At 45.0% G+C, this 17,746-nt stretch overlaps 1 protein-coding gene across 1 annotated transcript in view; it reads right to left on the bottom strand.

Moving 5' to 3' along the window:
- Window positions 1-554: 554 nt before the first annotated feature.
- The window catches only part of prkd3 (protein kinase D3), a 34,087-nt gene continuing 16,895 nt past the window's right edge, over window positions 555-17,746 (bottom strand). Inside the window, exons 3-19 of the mRNA XM_085441380.1 lie at window positions 16,185-16,323; window positions 12,205-12,336; window positions 11,518-11,675; window positions 10,437-10,632; window positions 10,275-10,352; window positions 10,011-10,197; window positions 9,045-9,168; window positions 8,764-8,841; window positions 5,941-6,217; window positions 4,792-4,844; window positions 4,331-4,403; window positions 4,138-4,244; window positions 3,875-4,036; window positions 2,959-3,057; window positions 2,602-2,869; window positions 2,122-2,207; window positions 555-1,677 (exon numbers count right to left, since the gene is read on the bottom strand). Of these exons, the coding sequence (XP_085297506.1) occupies window positions 1,504-1,677; window positions 2,122-2,207; window positions 2,602-2,869; window positions 2,959-3,057; window positions 3,875-4,036; window positions 4,138-4,244; window positions 4,331-4,403; window positions 4,792-4,844; window positions 5,941-6,217; window positions 8,764-8,841; window positions 9,045-9,168; window positions 10,011-10,197; window positions 10,275-10,352; window positions 10,437-10,632; window positions 11,518-11,675; window positions 12,205-12,336; window positions 16,185-16,323 (2,391 nt within the window). The 3' untranslated portion in view covers window positions 555-1,503. The remainder of the gene's footprint in view (window positions 1,678-2,121; window positions 2,208-2,601; window positions 2,870-2,958; window positions 3,058-3,874; window positions 4,037-4,137; window positions 4,245-4,330; window positions 4,404-4,791; window positions 4,845-5,940; window positions 6,218-8,763; window positions 8,842-9,044; window positions 9,169-10,010; window positions 10,198-10,274; window positions 10,353-10,436; window positions 10,633-11,517; window positions 11,676-12,204; window positions 12,337-16,184; window positions 16,324-17,746) is intronic.

Here is a 17,746-nt window from a genome sequence, read left to right as displayed (position 1 = left end):
AGGGAGGCTGTACTCTCCCTGAGATGGGTGAGGAGTTTGGTCATTCAGGAGCTAGTTGGGGTGGTTTGTGCTTCTAACTAAGATGTTTTCTTAGTGCCTACTAGAAGAGGTGTTTTGGGCACACTGGGGGAAATGTATCTTTCCGCTGGCTTTGGCATGTCTCAGCCCTTACAGGAGCTTGCTGGTGACAGAGAGGTCTGGGCTCTCCTTAGACTGCCCCCCACAACCCAAACTCAGAACAGGAGCAGCCAGTGGGCGGATGGATGGAAAGATTTTCTATGTTTATACAGCCAGCATGAAAGCAAAGGGTGAACTTGATCTTAATCAACATTATTCATCATCGAGTGCTAAACAGCCTAGTGTGGACACACCAGGTTCTCTGTGAATTCTCGTGCACACCTTTCCTTCACCTTGTGATGTTTTCTTAGAGAAACAAGAACATAGGACATGACTTTTTGACTATTCGACCGCAACCCCAGAGAACATCAAAGAACACGTCCCAGCACTGGAGCGCTTCAACGGTCACATTCAAGAAAACAGTGAAAGTACAAAAATGTGATGCCGAACCAAAGAGTCCGTTCCTTGTTGTATTGCATTCAACTACACTTCAGGGTTACGGCCTTCACAAAAGATTCACAAAGTCAAAAAAGGAAAACAGTTGAAAGGAAACAGCGAAATGAAATGTAACATATTTGGTCAGGGTTTGTTGGTTTCTCTCTCCGAGAGCAAGCCGATAAAACTTGCACACTACTAGCTGCCATGAACAGATCACACTCTGAACACACGTAGGTTAAAAACACCTGCTGGGATCTGAGACAAAGGAGCTAATACTGCGTGACACCGTTTCTAACTTTGAATATTGACGGGAAATGTAAAAACAGTTTGCGTTCTGTAGCAGTGAATAGTGTTTTCTATTCAGTTGCTATGGAAATTGGTAATATAGTGCAAAAACCTACCACAATTACTAAAATACATTAAAAAACCCAGACAAATCTGCGTGATAGTTCCAGTTTCATGCCACAGGACAGTCTCACAAACAGTTTAGAAATGAGAACAAACTCGTGTGTTTAATTCTCAGGCTGTAAATCCCTTGCGAAAAGTGCCCTTTAATCCCGGCGTAAGCGCTTCACGCGACTCCTCTCTTACATCACGAGCACGGCCTTCATCCAGAACTGTGCGTGTTCATAAACATTGTTCTGCTAGTCCTTAAAAAATGAACCAAGATTGAACAAATTCATGGAATGTTTTCGTATTATTATACACCAAGGAAGAGGGAGCACTCGCCTCCTGTGACAGTGTCTTAATGCGTTTCTGTGACACGCATCTCCGCCTGCTTGTAGCGGTGCTTCACACTACAACCTCTGCTGGGTTTTCCCACTTTTCCAGCCTCTCCACCCGACTGGCTTATCTCTGTTTCGAGAGTTCTGGAGGGAAAACCTGCCACTTTCAAAGCTTCATGAAAACTCTGTGAGATACATGTGGTGTAGCAAGTCTCCCACTCCACTAGGGGTCCTCTTCCATGTCGTCCAGGTTGGGAGCCATGATAAAATGTTTAGGGTAAACAAGACTGTGCTCGTCCGCGTACTCCTCCCAGCGTGCGTCGTCGCTCTCGTGAGTGATATAGCGCTCGCCTCGCCGCGTCTCAAACTCCCTCAGGTCCAACCACGTCTGGTAGTCCTGACCAAAACAGACATGAAACTGTCAGTAAATCTGGCTCATTGTGGAGAAGCGGCTTCACATAAACTGATTCAGAGATAAATCTGCATTCAGCTCACAGCATTTATACACAGTTTTCACTCCCTTTACTTTTCGGGCTTCCTGGTCCAGGTCTTGGCCACATAAGCCAAACGCTGTTATTGACACAGTGTACTGATGTGCAGGGACAGCGCTGTTGTGGTTGTTTGACTTCTAGTTCACCACCAGGAAGTTTAATGGTGACATAACCACAAGTGGGCGGAACCTTTAACTCTATTCATGTTTTCCATGCTCTGACTATTAATGTTCACACAACTCATCTGTAGATTATTTTCAATGAAGGGAATTGATGACTTGACAGAATTATGACTCCGAGAATTAGCTCGAATTGCAATTTAAAGAGAGGAAAAAGCAAATGAGTCATACCTGTAACCAGGGATGGCTGAGACACTTGTCCACGCTGTACCTCTTTCTCATTTTGACTTGGAGGAGATTGTTGATCAGATCTGTGGCTGCGGAGGAATTAAGAGTACAAGAAGTGTAAGTGAACAAGATAAGTCAGAGGTGGTTTTGAGTTAAAGGGAACAAGACCTGCAAAAAGATATATCTATCAACATATATATATATATTCAGTGTTTTTACCGCATAATATACTATATACAGTGAGTGGGAGGAGGTGCAACTTGGGCAGTTGGGGAGATTTGAAAGTGATTCATTTCAACCACAGACATAAAAAAGCTGACATAAAGTTCAGATGACCCAGACGTGTGGGTGGGGAGGAGCTACATGTGTGAATATCATTTAAGTTACAGGTGCAGCAGGCCGCCAACGGCTCACAGACGAGAAGGTCAGATTAGATCAAACATTTCTGAAAGCAAACAAACAAGTAGCTCTTTGTCTTCATACCCTCTGCAGAGATGTCCTTCCAGGGCGTAGGAGGGTACATGAAGGCCGCATTCTGGATCTGATCATTAATGTCCTCGTCCTCGTTAAACGGGAACGTGCCGCTCAAGCTGACGTACACGATCACTCCCACTGACCACATGTCTAAGGAGCGGTTGTAGCCTTTGCTGCGCAGCACTTCTGGAGCGAGGTAAGCCGGAGTTCCTACCACCGACCGCCGGAAGGACTTCTCCCCAATGATACGGGCAAAGCCAAAATCACACAGCTTCACCTGGAGAAGAAAAGCGGCGTGTTAACGTACACACGCTTGCGGACACACAGCTCCACACATGCAAAACACATAAATATATATGCTCTCACCTGAGGGAAAGGCTCTGCAGAGGCCAGCAGTACATTCTCAGGCTTCAAGTCACAGTGAACAATGTTTTTGAAGTGCAGATGTCTCAAGGCCACAAGGATCTGTTGCAAACACACAAGTCCCATAAGCACAGATTCAGCTAAAAAGATCAAAACACTGTAAAGTCTGTAAACCGTACGCTATGAACAGAGTGCTGTTTGTGTAATGTATGGAGGAGACTCTATGGTGCTGCCATGTGGAAAAATAGTAGCAATATAAACATACTAATGCCCTTAAATACTTGCATCTTTACCAGCACTGCCATATAAGGGACACATGATCTCATCTCATCATCTCATCTATATTCACAAGGCCTATTGTAAGTGAGCGCTGCATGCATGTCTGCCCATGGCCCTGCCCCAAGACCACAGAGGGCCTGGCTCGCCGATCCTGACCCTGGCTTTAGCAGAGGCCCTCCTGGCCACATCTGAGCCGAGCCTGCCGCAGCTAATGGGGTTGTTGTTAATGGCCCCGCTCCCGTTTGGTACCCGAGATCCACGGAGCCTGCTGCTCCTCTAATCAGGCCACAGAGCCACCAGTATACTGAAGGCTGTAATCCACAGCCAGGGAGGAGGCCGTGATGCCATACAGACCAAATCCCGTAAACAATTCCCTCCAATCAGCTCACCACAAGAATAAACAGGCCCCAGAGCTGGAGCACAGACCCATTACACCCCCAAAATAGGGCACAGAGAGAGAAGGGAAGGAAGACACAGCACTAAGAGGACTAAGAGGATGAAACATGCAGCAAAGCTGCTCGATTCTCAGTGACTGTCATTATCTGACTATTTCAGTGTTAGGACAGAATCTTGATTTGAGAACTGAGGGGTGAAGAAGGCTGCGTGAAAGGGCAGAGAGCCGTGTTTCAGCGGTGCAGACCTGCGTCACGAGGAACTTGGTGATTCGTTCAGGCAGTTTGCTCTTCTCGCTCGACAGGATCATCTCCAGCATGTCGCCGTGCAGCTTCTCCATGACGACAAACACCCGCTCAGGCGTCTCAAACATGCACTCCAAGTTAACGATACCCGGGTGATGCAGATTCTACAGAGAAACAGATCAAACGAGGAATACGCTAAGAGTAAATGTAAACCAGTGACAAATGTAATGAGCGGGATTTTCTCTTAACTGTTATCAGTGATTACCTGTAATATGGCGACCTCATTCCGCAGCTGACTCTCCTGCTTGGTAGGAAATCTCATCTTGTCAATAACCTTGATGGCCACATCTCTGCCGCTCTTTCTGTGTTTGCCTGTGTTTGCCAAACAGAAAAAAACATCAATTCACAGCACAGACACTGAATATAAAATGTTCCTTTTAACTAAAGCACAAACATACCTCCATACACAATGCCAAACTGGCCCGATCCCAGCACTTCATCGGAGAATATTTGGTACACCGAGGCAATATCCTACACGGGCGTAATTTACACCGTTAATTTTCCTCTGCTTGTGGAAACATTCAAGTGAACTTTCCATGCTGCAACAGTTACATCATCTTTGGTTTTGGCAGAACTGCTGCCCTTCCAAAATGTTTTTCAGGTATTGCCAAATAGGCAACTTTCACTAAATGCAGAAGTGGAACTGAGACGAAAACTCCATGACCAAAAAATGAGTCTGCAGCTTCCCCATTTCTGCAGCGTAAAAGCTTCCACTGGATGTTTCGGCGACAGGCGCACTAGGATACCGTTTCTGATCTAACCACAGCAACTATTTTAATAGCATATGAATGCATAAATTTGCGAGCTGTGCTGGGAAATTGTGCAACAGCATCTAAGAGAAAAAAGAAGCTCCACTTACCACATTCTCCTGGACCTGGCAGTTGGACACAGATATGCTAATAGACAGCTCTTCTGCAGAGGGAAACACATGATATTTCCACATTCAACAAGTAACACAACATCACTCTGCCAATGCACAAAGCAGACACTAAATTCTTAAGCAACTGTAATCAGAGCTTGCTCAGATACCAGTATTTCTACTTTTCTAAAACCTGCAATCTTATCACAGCTGCACGCAATAACTCACAGCCCCACATAATGAAGCATTTTATTACACAATGAATTGGCTATAAAATTGATCTGGAAAGCTATCTGTGACTGAATGCTGAAAGTATGCAATGCATTTCAAAACTGGGGATTCAGACAGCCGCAGAAACTAATTCTGCATACTAGGCATTGGACAGAAAGCCGGAGATAAAAGCCAGCAGAAAACTTTCTGTGAGGTAATGCTCGACACAAAGATGGAATTTCACTCTTAGACAATGCTTTGATTTTTCAATTAACAGAGACAAACACATACAGTACATCACGCTGTCATCTGCAGATTAAACGTTTCATCTACTGATAGTAAAGTGCGGCTTAGTTCATTAGTAAATGAATTCACATCTATGTAGTGAGTTTGAGTTATCTTATCAGGTTGGCTTCTAGCGTCTTTTCTCAGGTTTTCTCATGTCACGCTCGTTATCAGTTAACCTCAAACTGTGCACATTTCTCATTTCTCTCTCTTTTTTCGGCGACTGGGAGATATTATCGCTGCCCTGACCATCAAAAGCTCAGTTTCCATACAGTTATGTCACTTCACTACTTACACTACTGTCATCCCCAAACAGTGACTTCACAGCCCCACTTCCTTTGGCCTACAGACCCTGAGTCAGGGCTTTCCCAGGCTAGCAAAAGTTAACCGAGGACATCAACTTTAAGGTCATCAAAGTAGTTTAAAAATCGCCTACGACGGAGCACAGAGAGCCTTTTTCTTTCTATATGAGCAAACAGTTCTCGTTTGTCACGGCCCCGACAGGTAACAAGCCTGCTTCATGCGCTAACCAAAGACACATGCAAGCTGATTTCATTCCTACAAACACAAGATAAAAAAAACAAACAAGTTTTTCATCCGGAGACATATCAGCAGCATTTTTAGCACAAGAAAGTTCTGATAAATTCTACTTACTGTGATCTTTGCCTTGGCCGGCAGCGCTGGCTACACTGGGCTGAGGCGTGACGGGCATCAGGGCCTGTCTGATGGCCTTCTCCCAGCCTTGAGCCACCTCCATGCCGACTCCAGAGGCGGCCAGAGCAGGGCTGTGGTAGTGACTGCCGTTGTTCTCCCCTACATAGTAGACCATGGTGGCTGTGATGATCTCAAAGCAGTGAGGGTTGCTGCCCTGAGCCAGATTGCTGTAGTCTCTGCACTGCTCTACCTGGAGGATCTCAGACAGAGGGATTTCCTGTGGAAGCAGTGAAGGAGAACTGATAAGAAAAGCAGACGAAACATAAAAGAGCACAATCTGCATTTCTCAATGAAAGCTCAAGCAAGAATCAGAGTCTTCTTTTCTGTCTTTCTTAATGTTTCAGCCAGTAAACAATTTATGCAAGTCCAAGAGCACATGAACTTCTGAAGGAACCAAAACAAACAGATACACTCCCCCTCCACACAGTGCTGCACATATAAAGTGCTGGGATGGAGTGGTGGAGAAATAAAAATCTCTTATAGCCGATGCTGGCTGTAAACTAGAAGAATATGAAAAAATACTTTCTTCAATCAAAAACATATCATGCTACTAAATGAGCAAATCCACAATTAAGCAATGATACACAAAAGGTAAAGACAGAGGAAGTAACACTCACACACACGCCGCACTCAGTCGTCCCCGCTCTAACTTTCTGCCTTCCTCTTCGCTTGACTTGTGAGCACAAACAGAAAGTGGAGCCGCACTACACTTTAAAAGCCCCCCCCTCGCCCGTCTAACTCACTGTCAAATCAAAGGTGGGAGGGAGGGCCGAAATTACAAATACAGACAATTTCCAACCAATGGGGGCTCAAAGAGGCGCACGCCGTCTGCTCTGCGTGGCTCACCACACAGTATCAGATGAAGTGCTTGTGGTTAGCAGGGCCTGGTCACGTGAGCGCGCTCTGCGGCGGCTCAAGCGGTTCCCTGATTACAAGGCAGGGCCAGCAAGAGGCCCCATCTGAGCACGAGGCGCTGGCGCTACCACTAGCCACCAAGACAAAAGACCAAGCAACTACCGTTCCTCCACGGGGTCGTTTGTGAGTGGGCGTGTGTGATACTGTGACAGGGAGAAGCCCCCTCACCCCATGAAAGCTTCTTCAGAGAAAGCCACAAGTACAGGGGTCTCATCTTCAAACGAGGAGCTGTTATGGCTTCCAAATGGTGAAAATGGCTGCCATGCCTGGCGAGCGAGCCACCACGCGACCACCACTAATCAGATTGGAGGTATAAAGAAAAGGGGAGTGGGGAGGACGGCGGCCACACACTGATGAGCAGCAGGCTAGAAACTGGGGAGGAATGAAAGGAAAGAGCTCGAGGCAGACGGCTTTCCGGATACCAGCGGAGCTCATGGAGAAGCAGTGGTTTCGGTAGAAGACCCCCTCCCCCCAAAATACTACAGGAAATAATTTCATGTTATCTGTCCCAGATAAAAATCCTCTGCTCTGAAGCAAGAGGCAAAGACCAAACTTTGGAGCATAAAAAGGAGATTTACAGCAAGCCTTCAATTAGCCTCCTGAAGCTTTTAAACATAGCTGAGTGCCAAGTTGATAATAAAGAACCACATAAAGCTGCCCTGTAAACACACCCGAGGAGTCGGTCCCCGCTGAGGTTTCCTCTCCGAGGATTTAGTGGCCGGGGACGCAGGGTGTGACAGAATAATTGGGAGAGAAGGGGGAAGGAATACAGTTTTTCCAAAACTTGCTTCACAACAAATGCGGACGGAGAAAAAACAAAAAGAAGGCAGGCAGGACAATAAGCAGAGCTGTGAGCGAGACCACCTGTTTGAGACTCGCTCAACCGAAGTGGAAACTCTGCCGCGTCCTACTCAGCGCCCTGTTGCAACATACCTCTGACCACAATTCGAAGAGGTGTTAAAGTCTCAAAACGCACAAAGCAAGAAGAACAATAAGATAATTACACACTCCATCCTACACAGCACACACGACACACATGTGGAAGTCTTTACCTTGCAGCCTGTACTTCCCTCCCCCAGGCCTCACTGTGTAATTACTGTGCTATTAAGCCCCTGTGGCGGCGTAATGACTGACTACGGCGCTGCCACCGAGAGGGAAGTGTCACACATATTCTCCTCAACTCCATTTACACGTTTAAATCTTCACATTTCACTCAAAGCGAACACTGAGGATTAGAAAAAGAATCAAAGCCAGCATTCAACAGCTCGCAGCGTGACTTTTTAGAAATGTTTTCCCTTCCCTAAAATAAGAGCTAATCAAAACTCTTTTGTGTGACAGACGCAGTCTGACATTTTCTTCAAAACCCCATTTAAATGTCCCATCTCTGCTGTTAGTGATACTGAGGATGATGAAACGCAGAAACTCCGAGACTGCGACCCTTTCACTTCAAGCAGCGAAGAGACCAGGCGGCATTGTGAAAAACCACAGGGGGAATTTCAGTGGGACGAAGTGACCACAGGGTAGTTTACAGTTGTGAAGCGGCAGCCTTCAGCTGAGTCACGCGGCTGCCACCGGGTAGATTTTATTTACATATCACTCATAAGCATGACAGACAGCCTTTATACCTGAATATGAAAACAGATCTTTCCTAAATGACACGTTTGAATCATAAGACAGTAGAGCGGGTGAATTCTGTCTAAGCACTGTGGGGATTTTCATGATATAACTCTGCACAGACTGGACGCTGCAGCTTTTCTGATATTCTTATGAATAATAGTTCGTCGCACCAGATCGAGCTGAAGCCGTGGTTTTCCAAGAACACGGCAGAAATAATAGTTTTAATCTTACTTTGTAGAACTTGGCTCCGGTGTCGTTCTGGAAGAGACTCAGGCTTTTGCTGTCCAGCCTCCAGTAATGCCTCTTCCGCTGTTAAATGGAAACCCCGAGTTAGTCCTAGTGGCAAAATATGGACCACCTACCAATATTACGGAAGTTCAAAATTTTATTTCACAAGGAAAATACCTCGTGTGCTGATTTCAGCACATGTGAACAGTTTCCCCAGCATACATTTAGGGCAGAGCCGTTTCAGGCTAAGCTCCTCTGTTGGGCTTTGGGGTTATCAGTCTTACCAGGTTGTCCCTGCTCGTGTAATGAACCATCCAGCCCTCCTTCACCACCGTGGAGCTCCGCCTCTTGGTGTGTTTGATGGACTGGACCACCCGCATCAGAGGGATGTTGGTGCTAGTGGAGGGGCTGCAAACATAAAAGGAGGTTTTTTTTTTATTTAGTGATGATTATCACAATTACCGTAACTCAGAGTTATGATTTCATTAACGAAACACTATTCAGAGCACAGCAGGTACTTCCTGAGACATCCCTCATACGAAGTGAAGCGCTTTTTTTATGTTTTACGTAACACTCTAGGAAACATCAGACTCTGCTGCTGCAGCTGGAGAATAAACAGAGGAGTTGGAGCGTTAGACCTAGTAGTTAAAAAATAACCCCAAATTCCCCAGTTTAGATCAGAGTAGCAACCTTGAATGTCTTCCCCTCCTCTTCTTGTTTCTGATCCCTTTTTACTCAATTGTTCGATTACAGTAGAGTAGAACAAAAATACAAAAATGACATCAGAAACCAGGACTGGGTAGTTTGCATGAACTCTGACATTCATCCCACATCAGCTGATAGATTAGCCACCTGATTGGCCAATCCACCCTAGCTCTTCTTTTTAATCCCGTGTCTGACTTGTCTTCTAGGAATAATCCTTGAAGCTCTTTTCTGAACTGAGCGGTGTCTGTTCTATGTAAGGACTGCCTAGAGAACAAAGAAGTTAGTGAGGCTGATTTCTATCCCTTGAAAAAACCCACAAACTATCCTAATGGTCCCCAAACAACAACTTTACTGACATGAACTCAGGTGGCAAAACTGGTCAGCGTACAGGTGAGGTCGCCAGATGTCGTGTTTATGAAGGAAAGAGTTAAGCAGTCGTCCTTGTCCCTGGTGTCACTGGTGCCTCTTAGTCTCCATGGAACATCAAATGTAAACGACTGCAGTTTTGGGCTACAGCTGGCCTGGATTAACCAGTATGTTCATACCTAATAGTCTTGATGGGCTCTTCATCCTTCTCCCTGTCCAGCAACGGCGAGTCCATTTCAAACATCCTCTCATCCGGAGTGGATGGTTCATCTGGATCATCCATCCCTCTGCCACAATCCATGTAATTACTGTCTACCTCCATTGTATCCATGGTAGTGTCTGAGTCCGGCCCAGGGCTCGCTGGCTCTGCACAAGAACTTTTATTAGAATTACAAATATGAGAAATAAACAACTGTCAGTTTGAAAGATGATGTAGAACTTACCTCCATTGAAGTCCACCTCACCTAAACAGTCTCTTGGTACCTTTGAAGCACAGCGCTTATGGCAGTTGAATCTGCAGTCTAGGAAACAAAATGTTATGATAGTTATGGTAAAGCGCTGCTGTTCCACGTCCTCTGTAGCGGAATCTTCATTGGTCAGCCTACCTTTACACTGCATGCCCTGGCGGAAGAGACCTTTGAGCAGACGCTTGCAGTACTGGCAGATAGTAGGACGAGTGTAGGTGTGAATGGCGAACGTGTGTGGCACCTTAACCCGTGTCTTTTCCATCTTATCCATCCAAATAGGCCGGCCGCTCCAGGACGGGATGCGCTTCCCTGCCTCCTGATGGGACCTCTGCTGCTGGGGTTGGATGGGAAAAGGGGAAGACGGGGGGTATTCGGAAGAATTAAAAACCATATGCAGGAAGGAAGCGAAAGAGGAAAGATAAATAAATAAGATAAAAACAGAGGTAGAAGAGCCTCAGAGGGAGTATGTGAGTGACAGACAAAGAGAGTGAGTAATGACATGTGAGTAAAAGACATCAAAGAAAAAAGTGAGTAGTGTCTGCGCTTCTATTGGTCCAAACAGACGATCAGATTTGTCACTCTTGCCACACATTAGAGTTTAGTTGTGATTTTTTGGTGGATAAATGGAGCAGTCTGGAATCTGTCAGGAATGGAGTTTTCTTCACTTTTTGCCAACAAGTGAGCAGATACATAAACTTGGACTTCTATGGACTTTTAATGTCATTAACATAATTACATTTCCTGGTGACCTTTTGGAGAGACAAAGACAAGAGGGGAATATCTCAGTGTGGGCTTATGCAAAAACGGTTTCGTAAGACCTCGCTGAGGATCTCTCCACAGAGCTCTGTGCAGCACAATTCAATTTTCTGCATCAGTGGTATTCTACAACAGGGCCCAGGAGGTTCACTCGTGGAAAAGAGCCACATTTGATAAGTTTAGAAACATTTAACAGTGGAGGCAGAGCCTGTGAGCTGCATGTGGATTGCCTGCCACACATACTTGCTCCGAATATGTCTCTCTTCCTGCTTCTCCCTCATTTGTCTTCATTTTTTCCATTTAAGACAACGCTTCAGTGAGTTCATTTTACATATGGATAAAACAGTAATCCTCACATTTTCCCTTCTGTTCAGAGAATTCGCAGCTACTAAAATTCCTCTACGCTGCTCTTTCTCTATCCGAGCACCTTCATCCAGTCACACTCACAGCAATCCGAGCTTACCTCATCCAGGACAACCACTGCATTTTCAGCAGGTAAAGGTCGGGGGACAGAGAGAGATGGTCCAGGCAGTGAAACATTGGACAGTCGCCTCTTCCTCACACCACTACAGTTATTTGGGATCTTGAAGGCACAGCGCTTGTGGTAGTTTAGCCCACATCCTTAATAAAGCAAAAAAACAGATCACATTAGTTACCGAACTCATGGAAAGATGACATCATCGTAAGAAATGCAGTGAAGAAACGTCTCATTTTGCAAATCAGCCACAAGATGGTCCTGCTGATAAACAGGCTTAGTACGAGAATTTATGGCCAGGAATGTTTCACTGGTGAATAAATCTTCTCTCTTTAAACTTAATTCGCTGTCAGCGGAGAACTTGACACGAAAACACAAGAACATATTTCAAGTATGATTCAACAATGTGAAAAAATGTAAGGAAAGCGAGCGCGACATGAGTCCACTGGGATCTGAATGTCAAGCATTTCAACGGCTACTGTGCCTGCGCCACATTGTTCTTGTTTGCCTCTATATCTCCCTGATACAGTTACAAGGTCAGATATGTGGTGTGTTTTTGGATCTGTGTTTGAGTGCGGATGCAATAAAAAGGAAGGTGCAGATAAAGGCCAAGTTCTTGGGAATTTGGTAGAATTGATCCAAGTGTGAGTGCCACTGTGTGCGCGAGCGTCTAACCTTCACATTTAAGCCCCTGCCGAACGAGACCCCATAGCATCTCGCCACAGTAGTCGCAGAAGGTGGGGGCCTTGTAGGAGTGGACGTAAAGGGCATGGGGTCGGATCTGGAAATCTTCAACTGTGGCTTGAGCTAGAAACAAAAAGCAGAGGTTGTTTGAGTAAAGATAGAAAATAGAAAAGTTCACAAAGAAACTTCTAATCTAAAGAAAATCATTAAAGATGAAGAATAAATATTTTTGAATACATTTTTTTAATGTAAGTAAGTAGGTGCATGTGAGCTTGCACAGGGAAGATCTACTCTACACGCTCCACTTGCTGCACATAAACACGGATGCTATGTCTCACTGCTGCAGTAGAGGGCATCACATCTGCACCACACGAGCGTGATCGAGTGATAGGGCACGCCCATAAGACACCAGAGACATGCATTTTATTCCTGTTTGTTATTAAGAACCGAATATCGAATCAGCAGAGCCGTGAATATGTCTCTCTTTCTGTTTCTCTCTTATTTGTCTTCATCTTTTCCACATTTCTGTGTCAAATGAGACACAGTGAGTTTGTCGCAACAAGACTTGGCTAATCACGGCTGTGAATCATCAAAGATGTGAAGATGAGTAAGATAAGGCTCATGCTGCCAAATATCCCTGAGTGTGTGACTGTGCCTCCTCTGTTCCTATGCAGTCACTTATGTGGCAGCAGTGACCAGCGAGGGGACGGTTAATATTTACTCTTGGGTTAAGCAGCAAATGTGCTAACGCCATTTCGTTGTGTTTGCCGATGAAGGCATTTTCAGCTTAAAAAAACAAATGTGAAACGTCCTTTGCTTAAAAGCAGCATCTGATATGAGTAAAGACGGGAGGAAACAAAAAGGCAGTTGGTTAAACGAATCCGATCTCTTAATTTGAGCAAAGAATGCAGGACAGGTCAAATGGGAAAGCAAACATTTTGATGTCATAATCCCTGGAATGGAAAATATTTACAGACATTTGCAGGAATATTAAAGATCTGAGACAATTCGGGGCGGCTGTTGAGAACTACAGCGGCTGGTGGGGTGATGTTGGCAGTTTGGGAAGAAGAGGAGAAAGAGCTCAGCGAGGTCACATGTCGAGAGGCGCGCAGCTTTCTCACACAGACACATGAAAGGCAGCCTTCATGAGCTTTCTGCACACGCGTCTGCAAAACAACTGGCCACTTCTTAGCAGTCACAGTGTTACGTAATGGTTATCGTGCTAATAAGTATCAAACAACTCCAAACATAAACTCGACACGTTGTTTTTCAGAGCGCTTCTCACGAGCGGCGGGGCTCGCATGAATGTGCTATCTGTTCGCTCGGAGGCACCGAGTTTCCATTTGGAGTCAAAAGTTTCCATCTCACAAAAACAAGTTAGTTATATTTATGACAAGCAGAAGGTGTTGTAAAATATCAATTTCACGCGGCCCGTGGCGGTGAATAAGGGGCTTGTGAAAGTGGGTGGGAATTTAGGAGGAGTGAGAAACAGAACAAAGGGACACTCGGTCAGGCCAAACCTCAAACCTCATGGGCCGAGATGGCCTGCGCAGCGTCCGCTGCATAGGGCCGCCCCGCACATCAGAGCGTGTTTACACTCCGCGGGTCTACTACAATCACTTACTGCAGGAAAAACAAGCCTTTTTCTTTGAGCTCGCAGCCAAGAAAAAGCCACTTCTGCCTGCTTCTTGCAGAGAAGGAGATATTCAGACCGTCCTTCTCCCATAGCCGCGCAATCCAAAAACAAGCTCGCCGAGGAAAAACTGAATGGAGACGAGGACGAGAGAGAAACTGCACGGTGGGAAAAGGTTGTGTTTCACACGCAAAGATCAAGCGTCCGACATGCAAAGCGCCTCTCAAAAAGAAGGTCGCGTTCACAGATTGTGAGATGAAGCATGTGTCCATGTGTAGCAAATCTGAGATCTTCTACAGCCGTTTTCAGCAGGTATGTCTCAGGTTATAAATCGCCTGGCTCCACTGTTGGCGCTAACACCTGCAGACGGATTTGTTCAGGTAGGGGGGGGATTAGAACGAGAGAAAGCGGGGAGGGAATTGCGAGCCACAGAGACTGACACAAAAGAGAGCACAAGACAAACACAGACAGAAACAAAAAGAAGGAAGTTCTCTAGTCTTTAGTCTACATTCCTCAGCCTGAAGTATCCTCAGATCCTGAAACTATACAATCATCCCCTGACTAAATCCCTGCAAACAATACTGTCAGCCCAGGAGAGAGGGGGGAACTCGGCACAGGTGGTGTCAGGTGCTTCCCAGTGGCAGATGGAGCAGCAGCACAGATTGGAGCAGAACAGATATCCTAAGCCATTTGTTGGTCTCAGCACCGCAGAGGAAGCCGGCTCATTCATCGCAGGAAATAACAAAGAAAAACCGAGCACCTGTGTAGTTTTGCAAAGGTGGAAAATTATGGAAAGAAAAAACTCAAACGTCACACAGAAAGCAAGTGTTTGAGAGGACTGTCTGCTTGTATTCGTTCACTAATGACAGAAAATTGCTCAAGACTAATATTTATTTTGGGAGAGCACAGCGGACGCTCACAACAAGCATCTCAGCCCCAACGGGACCCCCGAACAAGACACAAAAGACCGTGTTTATGAAGGTGTGGCAACGACGGCTGGGCCCAAAATTTAAAAAAAATAAGCTGACTCGAATACTTGAAGCGTATTACTTTCAGACAATTGTTTAGACTTTGCAAACACGTGGTTTATACTGCTCGGAGGAGTTTTATATTCATTTTTCTCCTGTTTTGGAAGTCTAGAAGTCTAAAACAGCAGCAACACTGTGCCAGCAAACACACTGCACTGTATCACAGTTTGTATATAAGAAAAGACTGAAAAAACTGGGCAAATTGGAGGAAGTGCGCTGCCAGATTTAGAAGAATTTGGTTTATAGTATAATCCTCTAAATACATGAACAAGTCTGCTGCTGGGTTTATATTAGGGGAGTCACTGCAGGTAAATGGGTCACAACTTCCAACATATACCACAAGTAAAGCAGTTTATCACGTATGCTAAGACAATCATCCGTCCTATTAAAACCACTCAATACGCTGATGTCTAAGCTGCAAACAAGACACGTTTAGATATTTTCCTAAAACAGAAATATGAACACTGGATGAAGCCAAGCTCAAAATTTTTTGTTTCCTTTGTTGAATTTAAGATTTAAAAAATCTCATTTTATCGCTCATAAATAAAAAATGATATCAAAAGGCAGGAAAAATAGTTTCCACCATGTTTTTAGGAACAGAATGTTCAGTGAATCCGTCTCTGAATAAAAGCTCTACAAACCCTTCAAAATCCCGAGAATATAAACAGAAATAACGCTGCGGAGCTTGGATGGATGTGAGATATCTGCCTTGGATAATGAGCCTCTGTATTTAGAGTTATGAGCTGTAAAATTACACACATTTTTTCTTAAAAGCAGTATTTAAGGTAAAAAAAAAAATGTAAGTAACAGATAGCATCATCGTATTAAGGCTAAATACGATCACTAAATATGCAAATCAGGCACAAGCTCAATAATTATACATTAATTCTGCATAGACAACGAACAGAAGAAGTGCAGTAAAATAATTATGTTTGAGAGCAGAAGTCCAATCATCGAATATCTGTGCTTTTGCATGAAAAAACTGTGTTTGCATAAAGTCGTCATCAGTGGCTCAAACTGTAACACTCTTTGTCTGCAGCTGCATTTAATTAAAATCAGTCCACATGTAGCTCTCACCTGAATGTGGCCGTAAGCTAAACTATCTGGATAACTAATCTGAACTGGGAAGTTTTATTTTCTACTCTTCAACAGCGCAGCTCTAGAATGTCTTTTTTTCCTTTACAAATATGCCAACTAACATTTCACTTAATGCTATTTTGACCTCTTAAATTAGAGGATGGAAAATGTGCATACACTGTACAAACACATTTACGGTGAGGTGCGAAATGACATCAGACTGCTTTGCATACCAGAAAGCACCACCTCAATGAGGTCTCCTTCATGGATGTCTTCAGCTGCAGTCAGCCTCTGCAGGATGTTCTCATCGTTTAAGTCGTGGCGGAATAGCAGGATCTTGTCGTACATGCCAAAGAAGCCGCACTCCGGGAACTGGAGAGAAAGGGAGATACAACAAAAAGAAATAAGCAAGTTTAATTGTAGGCATAACGAATACCGGTAAAGTTAAATGTCCCGAGACGCGATGCCCAGTACGTGGACATTTATGGTTATGCTCTGCAGTGGCTCAAATCTAATACAGAGCATTTAAAAAGGTATGGATCAGCCAGCTGTCTTGATTCTTTTTCAAGCACGCACACACTCACATTATGTCAGTTCCAGCAGCTTACATCACCGCTTGTGTGCAGTATTGTGAACCCAGTGGCTCAGGAAGCGAGCCCCTTTCCTCCCTCAGAGTAATCGACACTATATACTTGGAATAATTCAGTACAGACTAATTCAAAACGAGTGGCTTGCATTTAAACCCGTGTGTTCTGCATTGTGCACTTTGAGTGCTTTAGCTGTTGAAGTGTTTCCGCTGGATTTGAGCAGCTTTCTACTATAAGATGAATCACCATTATTCAAGCGTGTCTAAAACGCCCAACAGCAGCTATCACCGCTCACAGCGTGTTGACCAAAACAAACCTTGACAAGCTGGTCGTGAACTGCAGCTGAGTGTGCGACATAAAGTCACATGACCAGGGAAAGGGGCGGGGTAGAGGGTGGGAGAGGTAGACGGGGAGAAGGAGAAGGTAAACATCCTGAGAGGAGTTCAGAAGAATCAGCATACAGGAAGTGCAGCGCCAGTCAATACTGAGTCACTTCCTGTGGTGAGGGCAGCCCATAACCTCTTAGAAAGCCATGTTCTTGTCACAGGGATAGGCCTATAATGAAAATATCCACTGTCCATGCGGCGAAACGGCAGAGTTTGCCCAGTGTTGTCGTGCTGTGGCTCCGCAGCACGTCTGTCGTGTTTAAAAGGAGGAAACGCCATCAAAGGTCAAATCAAAGTGAAACTTACTGAACATCTACTTGGCAAGGATCTCTCCTCTTTGCTCAGACTTTTCAAAGCTCAAAGGAGAAATGCGCTTTGAATACCAGGAACCTGCGCAGCATAACAACACATCTGCACACCTGACACGGCGGAAAAAGTCCAGCGACCCTCAATGAATTTTCAAAGCTGTCCCTACACGGATTGGGAACTGTGACGCTGTAGTTTAACGCCAAGGCAAGAGCCCAGCCTTGATGCCAAGTAGGTTGGTACTGAAGAATCCACCAGCTGTTTCCCCCTGAACCAGGGTCACATTCAATGGGCCACACAGAACAATGCCACTGTGTCCTGGGAGTACCAGGGGTTGGTACAGTGTCTAGGCACAGGACACATAAGACACCTGGTGGCTTATAACTGCCAAGAAACACAGAGAGAGAGAGAAAGCGAGACAGATTGATGGCCTGGGGAAATCACGAGTGTATCACATGACTTGTGTCAACTAAGCCAGAAGGATGAAATGCCTAAAGGTAAAAATGTAAATTCTGC

This window comes from Copadichromis virginalis, linkage group LG19 (genome assembly GCF_057382275.1).
Source record: "Copadichromis virginalis isolate Kocher_CV1m ecotype Utaka linkage group LG19, C_Virginalis_male_GT1.1, whole genome shotgun sequence".
Lineage (NCBI taxonomy): Eukaryota > Metazoa > Chordata > Actinopteri > Cichliformes > Cichlidae > Copadichromis > Copadichromis virginalis.
Note: the sequence above shows the minus strand (reverse complement) of the source record. Positions and strands in the feature narration are given on the sequence as shown.